The sequence below is a fragment of the Triturus cristatus genome, chromosome 4_1, assembly GCF_964204655.1.
Source record: "Triturus cristatus chromosome 4_1, aTriCri1.1, whole genome shotgun sequence".
Lineage (NCBI taxonomy): Eukaryota > Metazoa > Chordata > Amphibia > Caudata > Salamandridae > Triturus > Triturus cristatus.
Genome location: NC_140585.1, coordinates 787,678,587 through 787,699,411, shown reverse-complemented (window position 1 = coordinate 787,699,411; position 20,825 = coordinate 787,678,587). Strand labels below are relative to the sequence as shown.

At 42.9% G+C, this 20,825-nt stretch overlaps 1 protein-coding gene across 2 annotated transcripts in view; it reads left to right on the top strand.

Annotated features, from left to right (window-relative positions):
• Window positions 1-20,825, top strand: part of SCAF11 (SR-related CTD associated factor 11) — a 968,921-nt gene that overhangs the window by 112,120 nt on the left and 835,976 nt on the right. For both annotated transcript variants that reach the window (XM_085653364.1, XM_085653363.1), the window contains exon 3: window positions 6,372-6,517. In XM_085653364.1, the coding sequence (XP_085509490.1) occupies window positions 6,372-6,517 (146 nt within the window). The remainder of the gene's footprint in view (window positions 1-6,371; window positions 6,518-20,825) is intronic.

Genomic DNA, 20,825 nt, shown 5'->3' with positions numbered 1-20,825 from the left:
CGACTACCTCCCGTCTCAATAGGTTCAAGTTACATAGCGCGGGGATACCCTTGGGTCACCAGGCGCTGTAGAAATCGCTAAAATAAAATAAATAAAATAAATGTATATATATCTATCTCTCAGCACCACAAGAAATCACTGCATTAAATAAGTTCATTCTGGCATCAGCCATATTGAGAGTCCGTGTTCCTGCTTTGTGCTCGATAGCACTTGGGAAATCACTCTCACTCGCTCCTTTTAGCCAAATTACACCATGTGGCCCAATTTTTTATGAACAATAACAGGCATGTAGCCACTTGGCTCCCATCTGTTGAACAGTGTGCTTTTATTGAATAACATTGTGTGACTGAATGTTTTTATGAACAATAATCTCTTTTGCACAATGTATTTTTCATTATACCACTTTGTGTGAAACCAATGTACTGGCTACTTTACCCTGACATTCAGGCAGAATAAATCTGCAACGAATAAGATCTTTCCACACAAGCAGTTGCAAGTGGTACATGTTTGTGAATTAAGACGTGGTGTGAGGAGATAAGAGTTTGACACAGTCCTCTGAGGATTTTACAGTAAGACTTAGTGGGCTACTGCATGTGTGTGTAGGTAGCTCTGTGGGTGGCTCTATTTGTGTGTGGGTGGCTCTGTGTGTGTGGGTGGCTTTGTGGGTGGCTCTGTGTGGTGCAAATGCAATAGGTCTCGCATTTGAAAGTGATTAAGCTATTGACATTGTAAATAACAATGACGTTTCTTTAAATGTTTTAAAAACAAAAACATGTCCTGAGCAATGCCCATAGCTCTAACTTTAACAATGCAGAGACCATTGCATTGTAAATGCTTGTTTCTAAATTCAACCAAGTAAAGGTGCAACAGTAGCCTTAAGCTACTACCTATTTCAGTGACTTCCTCCCAATTGACTTCGCCTGACATGGATGCTGGAATGGTCCCGTCTGATACACACTCACTAACCTGTTCATCCTTTAGATATGAACATTAACTTGGGGATGGCATAAGCTACATTTTCCATGTTTAATTCCACTGTCCTCAAACTCCATGTCGTGAGGTAAACTGCACCCCATTGTCAAATAATTTCAGCTGGAAAGCCCTCTTTAGAAAATGTTAGTGAAGAAGCCTATCACAGACTTGGTGACCAGCTCTCTCGCAAATCTCAACTTTAGTTATTTTGACACATAACCAATTCTTCCATCTTTAACAGTGGAGGAAGGCAGAGACAATCTACTGATTTATGTAAAGACTCTAAAACAATTGAAGTTACATTTCCGTAAAAGGGCTAAATGCCATACTAGTATGGTGTAAATTATTTTTAAGAGTTCAGTAGGGATTCTGCACATACACAGAACTATGCGCAGGAAACCAGGACCTCTATGTGTAGTGGTGTACCAAAAAACCCACCTCGGTGCCCAGAACCCCAATCCGACTAGCTATAGTGTCTCATTCGTTCTCCGTACTACAGCAAAGCTACCAATGATTGGACATCCTTGAACATGTCACTCTGACCCTCCCAGAAATCGTGGGAACAAGAACACTCTTTCGTTCAAACACTCATACTTGTCCACAACGTAACACTGTATAGTTTAAAATGTTTATTTAACTAACGCGCTCTATAATGCAGTACACGAGCCAAACTAGCAGCAAAATGCAGAAGAACAATATAATCAGCATTGTTGCAATTCCATAAAGCACGAACGGGCAAACCATATTAGACGGTGGAATCCGAGCCTGACCACCCTCCTCTTGCTAAGAGCTAGTTTATTATAATTATAGAAGACCTCTAAGCTTTGTCGGGGGACTCCATACCTCCAAGTTAGATTAACACAGCTCTTCTTCGTTGGAATGATTTTCTCCAAGTGCCTCTACATGCATGTAATGCAATATTAAAAGCACTCTATTTTCAGTAGTGCAGCTGTTTTCTATGTTGTCTATGGGCATGGGACGAACCAAAGTGAAAACAGTATACATTGTTTTTTTTACCTTGAACACACTGTGCAGACGAAGAGCACAGTGTACAGCTAGATGTGTGAAAGGCAGACTGTTCTCATGTGAAAAAGCGCAAGCAGAGTATTTACGAGAACAGAGCCATGTTGTACCGTGTGCAAAGGCAGCAAAATGGTGGTCAAGCATATACTAATTTATGTTAACTTTAGCAATGAACGCAATTAATCCCTGGTCCTCACTACACAGGGTCAGAAGTAAGCAGAGTATAGTTTTGTAATGGACTTCAGTGCTTTAGAAATTAATTGTGCATTCACCAATTTGTGATCGGTTAATTAAGCATGTTCCAAACAGATATTCATGAAAAATTCTGTAATGCATGCAATCACACTTTATTAGAAGCCTTATAAATAGCTCATGGTGAAGATTTAATAACTAAATTTGCAAAGATAACTAATTAAAAGAAGAAAGACAACATGAAAGCAGTTAGCAGTGAGTGTGTGATACACCCAAATAATGAACAGATCAAATGGATTTAAATAACATATTCACAGTAGTAATAATAAAAGGAGCGTCTTTCAGATTTGGTAGCCCAAATCCTTGGGCTAACCACACAATGAGTGCATGGGTAGGAATATATGAAATGTAGGTAAGTGTGTCACTAAGTACAAATATAATTATGAAAACGAAGTTGAGTGCCACATATATGAGGATTGTGAATTTTATCTTTTATTCATGTTGAAGATGAGTACATTTACGAAATAAATTCTTGCACAGACTGATTATAAAATAAATATAAGATCTAAAATGCTCAATTATCTGAATCAAGATACTTGTAGACTCTAATTGTTTCACATAAAGATTATCAAAAATTCCTGGGTTTGGACCTCAAATAACGTTGAAGAATCCTGCATAAAATTGGAATTTTGTGACATAGATTTTTAACAAGCATTTGCAATGCAATAGGTCTTGCATTTGAGAGATTTTGAGCTATTGGCATTACAAATGACAATGCCTTTTTTTAATTCAAACGCAATTATATACTCGCGCACACATGGGTTGAAATGAGTTGTGCAGTGGGACCAAGGTGTCTGCTGCTCGTAATACAGCGTGGCCGGCCCCATGTGCAGTGCCTTCTACTGCTTGGATGTGAGCTGAACTTTGTGGCCTAGACAGATATGAACCACTCATCTCCCGAAAGAGAACTAATCTACAGTCCTGCGTGCCCCAATTCTACGGGTGCCCTACCTACCTCTCACATGGTAGAACCAGCACTTGAAAGGCGGCCTGGTGCGTTTGTACTGCCCTTGACAGAAAACAATCCTCTGTGCCCTGAAAAAAATATACAAGAATGCATATACACAGCTGCTGCTTAAGTTCTTTTTAAATTTATTTTTTAACCATCGCTGCTTTAGTCTTGTTTTCACCTCACTTGGCTGGAGGATCCTCCGATTATTGCCGACTGGAGTGCATTTATTGTTTAAATGTTGAGACTTATCACCTTGACAAGGGCATCCCTTAAATACAACTCCCTACCCAAACACAAACTCATTTTTGTCGACAAGTTCTCCCACTGTCAGTAATTACTACTAAGGAACCATCTGGGATTATATTTCCTTTGCTTGAAATGACCCGAAAATCTTGCATTGATTGTAGTAAGGTGACCGTGCACGCCGTGCCCCACGCTGCATTTTCATCTAAGACCTTTAATGAAGTTTGCAGAACAGAACATCCTCACCAAAGCTTACAGAGAAAGCAAGCTTCTCACTCCCAGTATTTTTTCAAACTTAACTGGCAAACGTTAGTGCAATCTTTTGAAGATGTGCACTAGCAGAAGCCAAATAACCCGGGCGGTCGCTTTCTGACCCGCTTGCACCACCCCAAATAAATCACTATGTGTTAGAAGAATGAAAACTACACTCACCAGAATATCTTGCGGAGCACGGGACCGAAAGACTCGTGTTTGTCATCTGGCTGCTTTGATACTCTACAGAGCAGGAAACAGAAGAGCCCTGCAGCTTGTGCAAAGAACTGCCTGTCCTGGACTCAACTCGTTTAAGAAACAGAACAAGGTGGTGTGTGTGTGTGTGTGTGTGTGTGTGTGTGGGGGGGGGTGTTTGTGTGTGTGTGTGTGTGTGTGTGTGTGTGTGGGGGGGGGGGGTGGGTGGGTGGGTGTCGTGTCTGTGGGTGGGTGTGACAGTAATACTAAAAGCATCTCAAAATAAAGGAACACAAGCATCGAGTTTGTGGAAAGAGAAAGCACGCAAGTCAAACGGGCGCAGCAAAGCATTAACACAACAAAACAAACAAGATCACTTAGCGAAGACTGCTGATAATGGATACACACAGCCCATCTTAAGTGTTCGAATGCAGCCAATGTGCACTCAAACCTGCCCCCTCCTTCTGAGTTGCACCCCATATTTCATGAGTTGTAACTGATGCACCCACCATAGCGCTTTGAGATCCAAAGCGCTACATAGGTCTAATCAATTAACCACTCAACAACATGCTGTGCTTTTAAAGAGAATGTGCCAAAAGTTTTCAGCTTCCTCATCAGGTCCTCATGAAAGCGCCAACAAAAAGACTCTCTGAATGGTGCAACGGACATTAAGCAGCCGCTGCGATCAGAAATAAACACTGTGAACGTTGTCCAGTTTCACAGTAACATCTCAAAATAAAGGAACACAAACATCGAGTTTGTGGAACGAGAAAGCACATTGCAAGTCAAACGGGCACAGCAAAGCATTAACACTACATGTTCTTTGATGTTTGTTGTTCTTTGAACGAGAATATCAAAGGGGTGCCTCGAAAGTGATCGCGGGCATTGGGTGGGGGGGGGGGGGGGATCGCGGGCAAAAGTGAAAGTGATCGTGGGCGCTTAATGAGCATGAAGAGGTTTGCCAGCCTCTGCTCCTAAGCGCGCGCACCTGCACTGTAGCTTTAGGCTGGCCATGGTAGCATTTTTTGAACCCTCACAAAAAGTCTTGCCAGGCCAGCGCGCATAAGCTGGGTCAGGCGACACCTAAAAAGGATGTTACTCCATGAAGGTTTGAACCGATCGATACATGAGCAAGACACTGAGATGCTATGGTATATGAAATGTAAGTCTGCTGCATTTTTAAATGTCTAATGAATTGATTTTATTTTCTGTTGGTTTAGGAAAAAAATTATATTGTTTTTGCCATCCGTTTGAGTGGTGTCCAGAATGTTATAATTTTGTTCAGTGAGAATCAATTGGATGGACAGCTTGCGCTGTGAGACTGCTGTTTAGAACGCCTAAACAAACTTTATATTCTACTCAACACTGGCGTAATCTATTCAGGAAAAGGATTGTTACTGTTGAGTTTAGAGTTCATTTACTGGCGGACAGTACCTCGTCATGAGAATTGCAGAGACTGTACCAAAAGCCAGGCTGGGAATTTTAGCTCCAATATTTAACTGGTGGTTTAGCCCTCCAGTCTAGTGGCAGTAGTAATTGAAGGTATATTTTCTGTATTTTTGGCTTTTGTTGACTTAGAAAAGTGGCATCTTTTAGAGACCTTGGCCATTTGACCCACTTGCCCCCTCCTTCCCAATTACAGTAATGCTCAGTACTTGAGAAACTCGCCTACCTCTGAAATCCCCAAACCCAGTGCTTCCCACTCCACCTACGGTATGGCTGCAAATCTCTGGGGGAAAAAGGGTACCTAGATGCTACTTTTATTACTGCATCTTTAAGTTCCGGATTGTACCTAGACGCTCCTATCCTACAAAAAACATTCTCTGCTTGACCTAGCAACATATTTCTTTCTCTAGTGGTGTTAGCGATTTTTAAACACTAATTATAAATGCTCTGTTTATCTACATCGTAAGGATGAAGGGCATATCTACTGCTGCAGGTCACGTAGTTTTCTGCACTGAGTGCAGACTCCTGTGAGCCGCCTGCCTGCATGGAGATCTGGTCACTACTCTCCTTCATAGTGACTCCTCATGCTATCTCCCCATATTGTGTGGTTTTGGTAACTTGATTTCATGTCCATGTTAGTAAACGGAGGTGGAAGGGACTAGGATAGGTGTGGGTTGAGGGTGGATTCGGCAGGACCAGGCCTGTTCAGGACAGCACCTATACTGTGCTGACTGTATATAAAAGAACTGCACTTGGCCACTTTTCTTGGGATGAAGTCTGTGCAGGCATTGCTTTAGAGAGTTTGTATAGTTTAGTGTTTTGTTCTCTTTTTGGCTTTCAGTATTTACAATGCTGATGTAGAAGATATTGTAAAGGGGTGGTGGTATTGGCGCATTTTCATAGGTTATGGGCAATGTGCTAGTTGTATTTGTTCACATGAAAATTACTCTGTGCTGCCTTGGGGTATGTTTTCAACTAAAATTCAGTTTTAGGAAGTGTAGAACGTTAAAAAAAGATGATTCTTGTTTTCTAACAGGTGAAGAAAATCAAGAAACAGCTGTGATATACAGTGAGACAGATACATGCCCCATCTGTCTAAGCTGCTTATTGGAACAAGAACTTGGTTTTCCAGAAAATTGCCATCATGTCTTCTGCATGACCTGCATACTTAAATGGGCTGATGTAAGTGCGCATGATTAATACTTTATTTTGTAGTTTTTTTAGACGATGAATACTACTTCTGTGCTAATTGTGTATAGATCAGCCTATGTATTGTGTGCAAATACTGTTTAAGATGATCCTAAATTAGTGTAGATAAATAGGTGGTCCATATCTAGCATTTATTTCTGTAGAATGTCTGTATAAAATGTAAATTGTATATAGCTCTGGAATGGTTTAGCCACGTGAACGTTTGCTAGTGCACAGTTCAAGAGCCAAACATTTCTTTTCCAGTGTGACAAGGTGATAACTTTTATAATGTGATTGGTATCTTCATCACCGGGCCTTTTTTTATTTCAGGCACTTGACTAACAGATTTCACAGATAAAGCACTGATTATAATATTGGGAACAATGCCAAAGTATCAAAGTAAAAAGTAGTTATTTAACACTGAGTAGAGTAGTGTGCATAGCCTTGTCTACTAATGACCACCACTACTCATTTGTAACTAGCAACTACACTTAGACCCGCTTTTGGTTATAGCCTAGTAATTTTACCATTCACTGATTAATTAACCAGACCCCCCAGGATACTGAGGCATGGATTGGCAAATTTAGTGGCACAAATATGGAAATTTTGCAGCATTACTGCTGCACTTTATTTTACTCATCATTCATTTTCAGCCTTAAATCAATGGAAAATGTTTTAACAGAGTATTCCACTTTGTAATAGGCATGTTTAAAGTGTCTGCAGTTTTACGGAAGCACAGCTCCAGTCCTAACCTCGTGGGAGGGAGTTGCATTTCTCCCTGGGATGTTCTAGTGCCCATGTATGCACCCTTGCCGGGGATCTGCTGCCTCCGGATCCGTGAGGCAGGACACCGCTTCCTCAGGCACCTTAAGGCGCAGGATTGTAGTGTCTGATCCAAATAAGGGAGACCGACTGCGTAGGGAGGTCACCTCCTGCTTACCTGGTCCAGTCCTTATAGGTCGACTTGAGCATACACCGAACTCTGGTACTGTTCTCTGTGCATAATACACAGAGGCATCTTAAAACCTTGGAGGAAGTTGTCAGTGTGAAGCAGAATACCAAGTTGCAATCCATTGCACCTGCTGGGTATTTTACAGTAAGCGACGAAGGTACAGACCAGCTATCACTCAGGACTGGCAAAAACCTTCCTGAATAGACAAATTGCCCTCAACCAAGCACAAACCCAACTTTTGAGATGTTAGTAGTCACAGGAATATGGTCCTCGTAATCCTGCATGGCCAGGGACCACCAGCTTAGAATGTGTTTACAACCAAATTCAAATGATACTGTCCGTGCCCAAGGAACAACAGCTGTTGTGGCTGCCAGTAGCCGCTGGAGTTTCAGCCACCCCTGCTCTGTTGAAGCAAACTGACTCAAAAGATGAGTAACATGTTGAATTGCCACAATCCTTGGAGAAGGCACGAAGACCAGACCCAGAACAGTGTTGATTTGGACCCCAATAAATATTTTCTGTCGAGGTGGCTCAAGACTTCTGGTTGCTGATGATGAAACGCAGTTGGTGCAGAACTCTAGTCACCATTTCAACATTTTCTTGAGCCTTCAAAAAAGGCGGAGCAGAAGGCAACTGACCATCAAGATATGAGAATATTTTGACACCATACAACTGAAGATGAGCAACAACAGGAGCTAGTACCTTGCTGAAGATCCTGGGAGATGTTGCCACACCAAAGGCAGGACTTGAAATTGGAAATGTTGGTTCCTTAAAAGCAAACCACAGAAACTGTTGATATGAGGGATTAATCCAGATACAACAGTATTCCTCTTGAAGCTCAAACGTCACCAGGAAATCGTTCTCGGCAGTAAGGGGGCGATTCCCTGAAGAAAAATAATCTTGAATATGTCCACTGAGATGTAATTGGTCAGGGTCCTCGGGTTAAAAACAGGCTTTATTCCCCGTCCGATTTGGCAGCCAAAAACAGGACAGAATAGAATCCTTTTCCTCTCTGAAGCAAAGGCACAAATATGAGTGCCTTATTCTTTAGAAGAGCTCAAACCCCTCTCATCTTTACCTGAATTCCCCACGCTTTCTTTAGCCACGGGATGGGTCTAATAAGACTGGGAGGATTTTGGGCACATGGATTTCGATAATAGGTCTTCACTATCTGGAGTGCCCAATGGTCCATGTTGCAGTTCTTCCAAGCATGATAGAAAAGTCTTAACTTTGCCCAACTTCGAGGTAGTAATTTTTGGGACTGTTAGTGCGAAGTTAGGTTTTGTTTCGAAACATAACCTGGCCTCGAAATGGACTCTTCTCCTGAAGATTTTGGAGAGGACACTTGAATATAAAGGATTACTTTCTAGACCCCCAACTTTAAAGGTTTGAACATTTTTTACTCTTCCACTGCTTTTTGCACCATGTCATCAAGTTAATTAACAAATAGTTTTGATCCTCTAAAATGTTATTTTAAGTCTACCTCTCTGAGTGGAGTATAGTTTCCATGACTTCATCCTAATCGGTCTAGGACCAGATATTAAAGCCCTAACCAATGCTGCGGGTGTCCACAAGCTATCAAATGTGACATCCGAGATTCATTTGAATACCAGTTCCATGTTTGCTAGATTATTAGTGGGGGGGGGGGGGTCTTCATTTTCCTATATGCAGTAATATAGGTGTCCCCTGCTTTATAGAGCTCGCACAGTTCACTGACTGCTACGAGCTGGAAACACTCCCAAAGTCCAAATGCAGTTCATGTTTGTACCACGACCCCAGCTAAAGGTGCCGAACCAAGTAGCAATTGACATTTGTGCTGCCCTCTTCGATTGCAGTTTTGACTTCTCTGTCAGATGCCATGCAGCCTCTTTAACCCATGTGAACCATGTGAACTCCCCCCCCCCCCCCCCCCCCCTTCATTTATCCAAATAGAAAGAGGCCTCATGTGCCAAAGGGACCGGGCGTATTAATCTCAAACGAGAATATAAATTCCCTTTGGTTGAAAAATTATTTATTTTAGTTACCATTCATCTCAATTATACCACAAACTACTAAGCTCAATTATCTGAAGAAACACTGTCTGTATTTTCAATGCCACAAGACAGCCTACTAAATGTTAATGGAATGTCACCTATATTTTATTAAAACCATTAAGAATTGTCTATTGTGCAAAATTCACAAAACACATGTTAAACACATATTATATCAGATATACATCATATGTACATCATATCCAAAATATACAAATAGTTAAGTTTGTTATCCTCTTTTCAAAGATATAACAAGAGAATAGAGAAACAAACAATAAGAACGACCGTACACGTGTTTGTGGACTAATCCAAGGGCCAAGGCATTGCAATGTTATCATTTGGCTAACCGGAACCATCGAGAGCAAAGTATGAAACACACCGTAACCGTACCTATTCGTTAATAACTGGCAATTGCAAGTCAGTCTGTTTATCACAATCTTCCTTTAAATGTGGTTTATCCCAAATCTTTGTCTGCAGTGTCTGTAAATGTAAATTGATACTTGTATAGCGCACTACTCACCCGCAAGGGTCTTGGCGCTTGTACGAATACCGCTGTGGAACCCATCCTGGCTTTCCCTGTGAGGCGTCCACTCCTGGGCACCCCCAAGGTGGAGGCCAGGCATCCTTAGCGTTGTGGGGGCCGTTGTGGGGATTAAGCAAGCTATTGCCCAGAGTTGCAGAGTGAGACTCCATGATTGGAATGGCACCGAGGCGAGAATTATCAGGTCCGTGGAATTTTTGAGCCCAAGACCCGCCGAGGCGGGGAATTGAACAATGGTCCCGGGCTAGACCTCTGCATCAGGGTCTACCACTCTAATTATTGAGCCACACTTCTCCACTTTAGATTCTGTAGACTCCTGAATTTGTATCGATCCTCAGGAAGCAATTTACAGGATCATTGGGTGCTACTCTCAATCTAGTTCCTTCTAGAAAAGCAGATAAGACCAAACTGATTGGGCCAAAACCCCATGCTCTCACCGATGGTGTGTTTTTTTTATTATTATTTTTATTTGTAGTCCTTCAGGGTCCGTGCAGTACTTTTAAAAGGTCTCGTGCTGGTCACGTCCCGGTTTAAATATCCCGCTTGTAGATGGATCATGCCTAACCCATTGTGTTCTGGTCATGTGTTTAATGAAAGCACAGTTAATACGGCCCTTGTTACATGGCGGCCATTTTTTAATGGACTGTTTGTTATACAGACACAAATAGTACTATATATAAAGGAATTCAAGTGAATTAAAAAGGGACTAAGGGACTGTCATTCCTCTATGCAAAATAGTTTTGCATTCTTAAGTGTTGTGCAGTATTTGGCCCACCATTGCCTTGCTCATCATTTCAACAGATATAGTTGAAAAAAAAAATCATTTTCCAAATTTTGCGGACAGTTTTGTAGAAATTGTGGCTTTTTTTTTTTTTCAAACTGCCGATTTCGAGATTAAATAGCAAATCGCGAAACCCTGGAGACTCCGATTAACATTATTGATTATAAAGTAAGTAAAATATTTATAAAGCGCAGGAAGGCCAAAGGCGTCTTGGCGCTAAAAAGAACATGGTGCGTATTTGTCCAGGCGCATTGACTGAACTTTTTGGGGGGTAAGTAGCCAAGTCTTAAATTTTCCTAAACTGGAGCCTGTTCGGCTGCAGCCTAATAGTAGTCGGCAGCCTGTTCCTGAGTTTGGCTGCTCGATGGGATAGGATTTTCCCCTCCTCATCTGGCTTTTTGGATTTTGGGACCCTGAACTAGCCCAGTGTTGGCTGATCTGATATTTCGTCGCCGGCAGTACCAAAGAAATAGTTTCTGCGTATCCATGGCTTCCCGGCCATACAGTGCCTTGTGTACTAAGTGATTGCTAAATGGAGAAAAAATGTGGCAAAGATGCTTTTTGTTTTGGAAAGGAGAAATTGTCTTTCTAACTTCGCGGTTACTTGTGCAAGTATCTAAGTAACTATGGGTATTAAAGACCCAAAATGACAAGTCCTTGAAGTTTGTCCGGGTTTCTGTTGTGTGAAAGTGGGGTGACCATACATTTGATTTTGTGTTCCACCTTTTGGTGTTCTTTATTGATTCTCTGGTTACAATGCAAGTTCCCATCACTTAGTGACTCTTCTGTTAGAGACACTTGGATAGGTGTTAACATTTGTTTTCTTATAAAACAAAGATCTTTGTTCACATAGTTGTACAGGTGCTGGCAGCAGTTGCTCCATGTATATACTCCTTTCATATATGATGGAAATGGTCAGTCTGATAATAACATTACCAGCACTTTAAAGATCTCTGTAGATCTTACGGATTTCCTGGTGGAGTTTATGCGACTCAGGACTGTCTCTCATCAAAAGGTTGATGAAGTGTTGGAACTGGCCCTTTTGCAGAGTTATTCTCAATGTTTGCCTTCCTCCTGTATTTGTTCTGACCTGTTTTGGTTTTTATGGACACTTGACCACTGCTGATCAGTGCAAAAGTGCATGTGCTCTCTTGTAAACTTGGTATGATTGGTCTACACATGTTTGGCATGATTAATTTACCTGTAGGTTCCTTGTACAGTGGTATACCAAGGGCCTGTAAATTAAATGCTACTTGTGGGCCTTTTGCCAACCTCCGAAGCAGCCTTTCAAACCTGCCTTGGGTCTCTGCTGGTGCAGGGCTAGTGCGCCCAGTTTACTGCCACATTGATTAAAGGGTTTGCCACGCCTAAAACTCCCTTTTTTTACTACATATAGGTCACCCATAAGGTAGGCCCTAGGTAGCCCTATGGGCAGGGTGCTGTGTAGGTGAACGGTAGGACGTGTGCCTTAGCTGTGTGGCATGTCTTGCTAGTGACAAACGGCCTATTTGGTTTCTCACTGTTGGGAGGCTGTGCCCTCCTAGGTTTGAATTGAGAATTTCCGGATATGTGCTTAAGTGGTCATTTTTTTTATATGAAAGGGGTAGCGTGGCCATGTTTGGTATGTTTGGAATAGTGGTAATAAATCCTACTTATTGGTGAAAGCAGATTTGTTATTAATATTTCAGAAATGCCACTTTTAGAAGTGGGTATTAATGTGTGCTTCTAACTTTGTGCCCTGTCTGGTTGTGTTCAACGTCTAGTTTAGACTGATGGGAGAAGGGGATGTGTATTCACTTTGCACAGTCACAGGGTGGGATATTGAGGTGTCCTGCCTTTCCTGGGTGACTTAGCCCTGGACTGAATAGACCTTGGCTGCATTGAGTGGTTGGAGGACTTTCCCTTGCACCTGAAGAGTCCTGGTCTGCATTTAGAGTGGTGGAAGGAGTTGCATAGGGCTGTGCTTGACTTTCACAATGCTGTCTATGCCCCCCTGTAGTGTGTCTGCAGCCAGGGCTTGGGATTGAATGGGGGTGTTGTGCACTTCTGCAAGTTGTTTGAAGTGCCCATGGACCAAAGACTTTTGGACTAGAAGTATGGTGCTGTGACCCCATGATTTGCGACACTACGTGGACTTGTAACCGGAAGGCTGCTTGTCTGCCAGGAGGAACTGCTGTGGGACTGGATTACTCTTTAGGACTGCCGCTCAGCTCGGAGGACCCCTTGTACTGGCAAGCCTTTATGCATCTTGCTGGTGTGCCCCCGTGCTCTCCAAACTCTAGCGCCTGGTGAGCGCTTTATACCTTCTGCAAACAAATAGCACATGGTCATTCCAACCAGACAGGAGCACTTTTGGTGGACCGGCAGCGCTGCACGTCCCACGTGGTGTTTGAGCAACAGGAGGTGAGAGCTGCAGCAGAAGTGATCTCCCTCTCGTGTTCCTGCACTGTTCTTGATTATCGGTGGCCGGAGCTCTGCTACATGGTCCCGGGCTGCCAAACAGAACACGAGTAGCGAGGAATCCCATCCCGGGAGTTCATCTGCATTGCTGGGTCAGAGGGAGGTGGGGCCCAACCACAAGAGGAAGCCGGAGCCTAGCGGGCTTCTACCAGCCCCACGCAGAAGGAACCTGAACCTCGTGGGCTCCAATCTACGGCCCTGCATGGAAAAAACAAAAGGAGGGTGCCCGTCAGCAGAAGGTCTCATTAAGGAGACCAGAGTGCAGTCCCGAGCAGATGGCTGCAGAAAGGTCCTGGTGATTTAGGGCCTATGGGAGTGGGCACGGCCACCCACCACCGCATCGGTTACGAGCTAAGCCCGTGTCTGTGGGCCGTGGTTTTGTTACGGACGTTTGAGGGACAGTGTTTCTGGTTATACAGAGGCCGGCTCGGTCTTTGCGAGGACGGCGACAGTCCCCCTTTCATTCCCTGACACACGGGGGACCCAGTGAGGCTTCCCCGCAGGATTTGGCATTAAGCGCCCTCACCTCGTGTTGGTGAGTACCTGTTGAGGGGGGGGGGTGGGGGGGGGGGGGGGGGGGGGCTTGGTTCCTCGATTGGAAGTAGCACTGGATCTTGTCCTAACGACTGGGTGAGACCTCAGTTGGGGTACCCGCTTAATTTGGTAAGAGTCACTGAAGTTTCTGCATTCCCTGTGATAGGCTGGCCGGTGGCCTTGGAGCCTATGATGGGGAGCCCCATTACCATAGAGGGTGTGTTAGCACTGTGCTCCAAGAATATATGGTATTACAGGTTGTGAACTCCTAACATATGGGGATTTACGTACAGTGAAGTTTGGTAACCCCTGTGTGCCCGCTTCCTGACCTACATCCAGCATTTTGTGCGCTGATTTATGATGTATGTTTTATACTCCTCAATATCAGGATAACGAGTGTACATTGTATGCATAATGATGGTGTGGTTTTATGACGTGCAACTGATAAGCATTTACTTGTTGAACTAACTGTGGTGGCGTTTTCCTGCCTGGCAAAGTGATTTATGATCTATGTGAGGTCATGACAAGTGCCTAGTGATTATGTGATTGTGGTCTAAAGTGTTTTTATGTACAATACAAAGAATATTTGTAAATAACCTTGTTTAGAGTCTTTTTGTGGTGTGCCTAGTGTGTCGTGTGTGTGTGTCTTGCGCGTTGCGCAAACGTTTTACACATTGCCTCTGGGATAAGCCTGACTGACTGCTATGCCAAGCTACCAAGGGGGGAGCGGATCTTCTCTTCAGTATTTAACTACCTTACCCACCAGAAACCTCATTTCTAAAAAAAAGTTTCTGTAAATAAGTGAGAGGTATGTTGCACGTCCCAGTAGTTTCTGAAAATGTTCGTAGTAGAATAAAGTTGTCACTCCACCATAGGACCTTTTTTTCTGTTCAGACCATTGCAATTATTAAAGCTGCAGTACTACATTGAGTAATGTAGCTTTTTTAATTGATTTAGATAACGTACCTAAATTGTGGGGGGTTATTTTATTTTTATTTTTTTTTTGCTCTTTCTTCTGAAATTAACCACATTAAGATGTTAAAGGTGAACTGCATGTGTTTCCTTGGCCGAACAGGAAAGGGGCTTTTCCAACCTGTAGAGTGTATGACCCTGAACACATGCTAGGTGAATCATAGTTCTAATGTTCTGATAAATTGACCCTCTATAGCTTTGAATAGGAGCTTCGCTAGTAATGTTCTGTAAAATAAATGACTACGAAGCTTATAGCACCAATGATTCAAATGCCATTTTTAATTTGCCTTGATGCTGAGGCTAAACTCTGACTGTAGGTATTTGAAAGGCCAAAACACAGGGAAAGTTGAGAACAGCAATGCTTTTTTCCCCTCTTTGACCCTTGTCAAGAAAGGTACTAACACTATAGGGCAATATTAACACTTTGTTCCATCAGAAAGGTAACCTTTTGGTTTTTAATCTAGTCTGTGGTTCCCTATTGCTTAATAATAAACTTCCCTTAACTGGCAAGGTTTTTTTATCCGTAATGGCGAGGTGTGCAGTCTGTTGCAAGAGTCTCTATTAGGGTTAGGGTATGTAGTATTTAGTCTGGGCTTTTTTTTTTTTTCTCTCTTTCACCTAGCATGTGTTCAGGGTCATACACTATACAGGTTGGAAGAGCCCCTTTCCTGTTCGGCCAAGGAAACACCTTGCTAACAAAACGTAAGCGAGAGTAAGCAGTACATCAGGTAACATGACTAGGAGGATGTATCCAACCCTGTGGGTTAACAGTATGATGACCTCCTTTACAACCATTAGTGGACAACCACCTTCCACAGAGGTTACCAAAGGGGACTTAAAACTAGGAGGGTAGGTTAACCCTTTGCGTATATGGATTAATTCCAGGGTCTTCGAAGTAGAACAAGGTTGTACTGCCAATGCACATACATCAGACTTGTTTAGTTGTGGACCACTTGCTAAACATTTGTGACCTCCCGCCCCCCAAAGCTTGCTGATAGAGCAGGGTGCAAGATGAGAAGCGAAAAACTCTACAGTCCAGAATCTGTCCCTGGTCCTTGAACCACTGAAACCATAAAGGGCTACTGTTCAGGAATTACTGGAGGATACTGGGTTTGGGTTTACTTATTGAGTGTGAGTGTTGTAACGGAACAATGTCCGTCTTAACCATAAGATGCAGGCTTCACAGGTAAAAACTGCATTTTCGATAGTAACATATGCCACTATGTGGAGCAAACACTTGGGTCAGATATAAAACACTGGATGTTCCCCCATTATCAAAGGATTCTGTGATACACACCCTTAGGCCAAAGCCTGCTGCATCTGTCTGAAGAATTAAATACCCCTTTAAAAGCATGACACTGGAGAACCAGACCAAAGTGTTCTACAGGGTCAGGACAAGTTGTTCCTGCTTGGCTCCACTTGGAACTGTATAAACCTATCTGGTTTTGCTACTAATAAAGTCCCAGTACTCCTGAATGGCTCTCTAGTGTGCATTGAAAGCAGCCTCCATGTCTGTTCTTACCACCACCTGTCGCACCATACACTATACCCCCCCCCCCCCTCCCCCCCCCAAGAATTTGTAATTTGAATAGGCAGAGAACAAGGAAATCTATACGGAAACAATAGTCGATGGTAGGGCGGATTGTGCACCAAGGGGAACACTATATATATATATATATATATATATATATATATATATATATATATATATATATATTCTTTCAGCTGTCAGTGCAACTATAATCCCGAAGTATATTGAGCAAACTACTTCACTGCTGTGGGCCCAAATCCGGTAGTTGTCGCTTAGGCTGTGCTTGTGCAATCGATTGTATTAAATGTATCTTAGAAAGGCCTTCCCTGTGTTTTTTCCTTTCTTATTGGTCCGTGTGCCTGTAATTTTTTTTCTTTTCCTCCTTTTTCTATTATAGGCTTCTTTTACTGTGTTCCTTGGTTCTCTTATCAGGCTCCAGTGGCCCAAGTACACATCCACATCCGCCCCAGGTCGCTTTAATGGGTGGAACTTCTTTAATTTGATTTCTGCACAGCTTTTATTGTTCAGCTTTTATCTTTCATTGGCTGAATGCGTTTAAATTGTGCTTTTCAATATAATTTTATTTGTTGCCTGATTGCGCGCACTTAACAAACCACGCCAGGGGAGAGGCGTGGTTTGTTACTTTATTTTGTTGACTTCTCTGAAGACTGCACGTTTTATCTGACGTGCTCTTGCTAATTACGGGTTTCCTCAGAGTTAAAAGTTAAGGAATGCAAATATGAGTCCATCTTGAAGGCATGGATATGCTTTTACGTTTTAATTCCTGGTACAATACCATCCTCTTGTGGCCAAAACCAGTGTGTACATGCAAGAGAAAAAGATGTTGAATAATTTCCTTGTATCATCGTATTGCAGCGCCCAGGCATCTTTAGAATCCAAATAATGGTCCACTCTTATTCACTTTTCCTCCATATAAGCTGCTTTTGAATGAGTCGCGTAGTTTCGAAAATGCTGGCTCATCCAAATTGGCCGATGCAGGCATCCCAACACAGATGCTTTGCTCTGTCGCAGATGCCAGGGTAGTCTGAAGAGGGCTGTCAGAGCTACTTACCTGCGGCTACCTCCGGACAACATAATTCCAAATGAACCTTTAGTTTTTCAGTTTTTCTTGCTCAAATTGCGTTGCTTGAACCCCAGTTACTAGTCACTTTTTGAGGATTTTGTGGTATTCTATAACTGTTTTTACGGATTCAGAGCCCTGCATGTTCAGATGTAGTTTAAATATCGGCAGTATTACTGCAGGCTTATCAGGAAATTCCTAATGAGGTCCTTGATCATTTTTGGTAACCATCAATGCTGGCAAGTACGGGTGTTCTGCTGCATTTTTATCCAAGCATCACCTAAATTCTAATAGAATAGAATGTAAATAGAAAAAAGCGATATAAACTGCCTTTATTTTAAAGTCATACCACGGACAGACTTTCATTCATTTATTTTGCAAATATATTCACCAAGCTACACAAAAATAACAAATCACATAGGCGAAACCTAATGCATTTACCAATGCTTGTTCTAACTTGCCAATCTTTCAGGTTGTTCCGAAGCACAATTGCTGGTAACTCTGGAGCCAGTGCAAAAAGCAAGTGGGAGCGTGGACTGGCTGATATATTCAATGCTACAACTATTCAAGACAGCCCTGCCAATCCTGACTTAAGCTCTTGGACCTGTATGGAGCAGCAACTTTGTAATATTGCCCAACTCCATCATTCAGAGAAACTCCGTCAGGCCCATTTCAAGGTATCAGAAGCTTTCTCTAGATTGACTGCCACCAGTTCTCCCTTTGAACCACTGAATATAGCACGTGCGTAAGGCTGTGGATATTCATGATCTTAATGCGCTCTGGAGTAAATCTACATTAGTCTTCATTGACCAAATCTTCTACCACTTGTTATAAACTATTGACGAGGACCTTACACAAAACCTTGGCATCAGAGTTGATCATGGTCAGTGAGCCTTGGGTATCCTCTCGACTTAAGCATCATACTGGTTATTTCGTCTCACATAGTGTGAGAAAGAGTACCTATTTGTATGACCTCCCTGAAATGCTCTACTAATGTCTCAGTTTGAACACACCCTGGATAAAATTACATCCGGAAGCCATCACTTCCCTAGGTTTTGCTCTCTGGCTTATACAGTAATGCCTCCCTCAATTCCTCTAGGGTAATCTCTGCCTCAAGTTCTTTCATAATAGCCTCAGGTACCCTAAATAAATTCACAATGTTTATGCAGTTGTGGACCTGGCCGAGTCTAGGCCTGTATTTTTCATATGAGGCCAGCAAACGTGCTTAACAGCAGTGTTGCTCTTTGTGTTGTGGGATTGGTCCCATGAAGGTGGTTTAAACAAAGTATTGGAGTGTCAACTTCTCGTTTTAACATTCAGTCAAAAAACTTGTCCCCTTACATATGCAATATGCTGGTACTCCTTCAACGTCAAATTATCTAGTTGATCCCATGTATTGCCTGGGACTCTTTTCCCCGGTATCACCAAAGGTTTTATCTGGGGACCCAATTTCACGCGGCTTGGTCTAAGCCAACTAATTCTCTTGTGTCTCAAAGTCCTTCTGCAATTGTCTTTTTTTTTTTTTTTTTTTACTCCATAAACCTTACCCAGGCATTCTCCTCATCAACTCCTTTGTCGCTTCCCACTCATTCGCTATTCATTGGGTAGTTATACCTGCAAGGTTTGCATTTGATGGCAGTGACCGACATTCCCTTGAAATGATTTGCACTCAATAAGTATACCCAATCACAAAGTCTTCTGGTAAACCTGAATTATCTGTGGACCCCCACTTGTTTTCCTTGTTTTCAGAGACTATGGTATTGAATGTATCGAGGCTGACTGAATCCAATAATACCTCTGGGGGCTCTGATGCAACCGCGCCCCCTACTCGTATTCTACTAGTAACTGTGAATTGTCTAACCAAAGTTCTCCCACTTGTATTCTACTAATAATGGAGAATGATTGAACAAGAACCTGCCCAGGTATCGTGCAGTAGCCATCCCAGTTGCCATCAGGCGATCTAATTGACTAAAATGATGGTAGGGAGTGACTGGCATATTTTTTGGGCAATCTGATTCCAGGCCCTACAAACATCCATACATTCCATATTAGTCGTCACTTCTGCTAGGGCTGTAGTCATTCCCCGTGTTCTATGCTGCTTAGATGTGTCCAGATTTCCATCCAACGCACAATTGTTATCACTTGCCCACATTTTGACAGTAAATCCAGTATTGTCATTATTTGGCACATTTGTGTTAATTGAACACAGTTGTTTCACATCCAGGGTACTCTAGAGCAGTATGCATCTGCTTTTCATATCCGCCTCTTAGTATCCACAGCGGAAAGGGACTGCCTGACCCACCCACACTGACACACCCTCAAATAGAAAAGGTGGATACAACTAGCTGGTGCATTAATTTTTGCAGCATGAATCTTTTCTGGATGCACATGTTATGCGATATTCCGCCATCTAGTGGTTGGGTTCAGAATTGTAGTTTTTTTCTTTCCTTTTCAGGTCACGCCTAGCAGCGTGCATGGGCTGCTCTGCGAGACTTCTTGTAAGGGGGCTTCAAAAAGCTGACCACACGCTCGTGCGTGTGTGGCCTATTGCTTGCGGTTACCCGCACTGGCGCCATATGTTTTGAATTATGCCCAGACACGGGCGCGATAATTCAAAACATATGGCCTGGTGCTCGCTCTCGCGCGCACGGGCTTGTTCAGCTTCGTGCTCTGAAAGGAATTCCATTATTTTTTTGCTCGCGCTTCTTGCAACTAATGGGGCCAGACCATCAGGGTCAGCTGTCTTGAGCCACGTCGATACGTGCAAGAGGGGGCCCTGGTAATGTTTTGGGTGTTCCCAAAATGCGCATTTGAAACTCCCTGGGGGAGTTTTTCTGCCGGTTTACTTCAGATCCCGAAAGCTCACCGCATCTGGAATGCAGATCAGTTGTCTCTGCCCTCTTAGTCGTGGGTTTGATTTGTTCCCATTCACGGTATAAACTGTTTATTGCTCGTGCGCGGGTTAGAGGTCCACTTCTGTGTTTGTGAACGGACATGTACGTGAATTTAATATATATGATGTTTCGGAATGGTTTTCGTTGTTTTATACTTGTTTGAAAAAAAATTGTCTGCGCTTATAGTTTTGGAACACGCCTGATCGCATATGTGCTGGTTTGTGGACTTTTTAAAAATAGACAGCATGGAATGGGCGGGAACACCATTTATGAATCTGTTTTTATAGTGATTTGGCGGGTGTCTGTGGTAGGCAGCGAGCAAGGGGTCCTGGCAGACACCTCTGACACTGTGGCGTAGCTCAGTGGGTTGTGCTGTCGTGGATGAGATATGCAGGCCACCGTCTCAAATTCAGCGAGCCTTTTGTTTTCCCTTAGAAGGCCTCAATAACGTGAGCTCCACGACGCTGGGTTATGAATCTTGTGTACAGAGCTTGGCAACGTCGGAAGTAGCGCTGTATACACACGT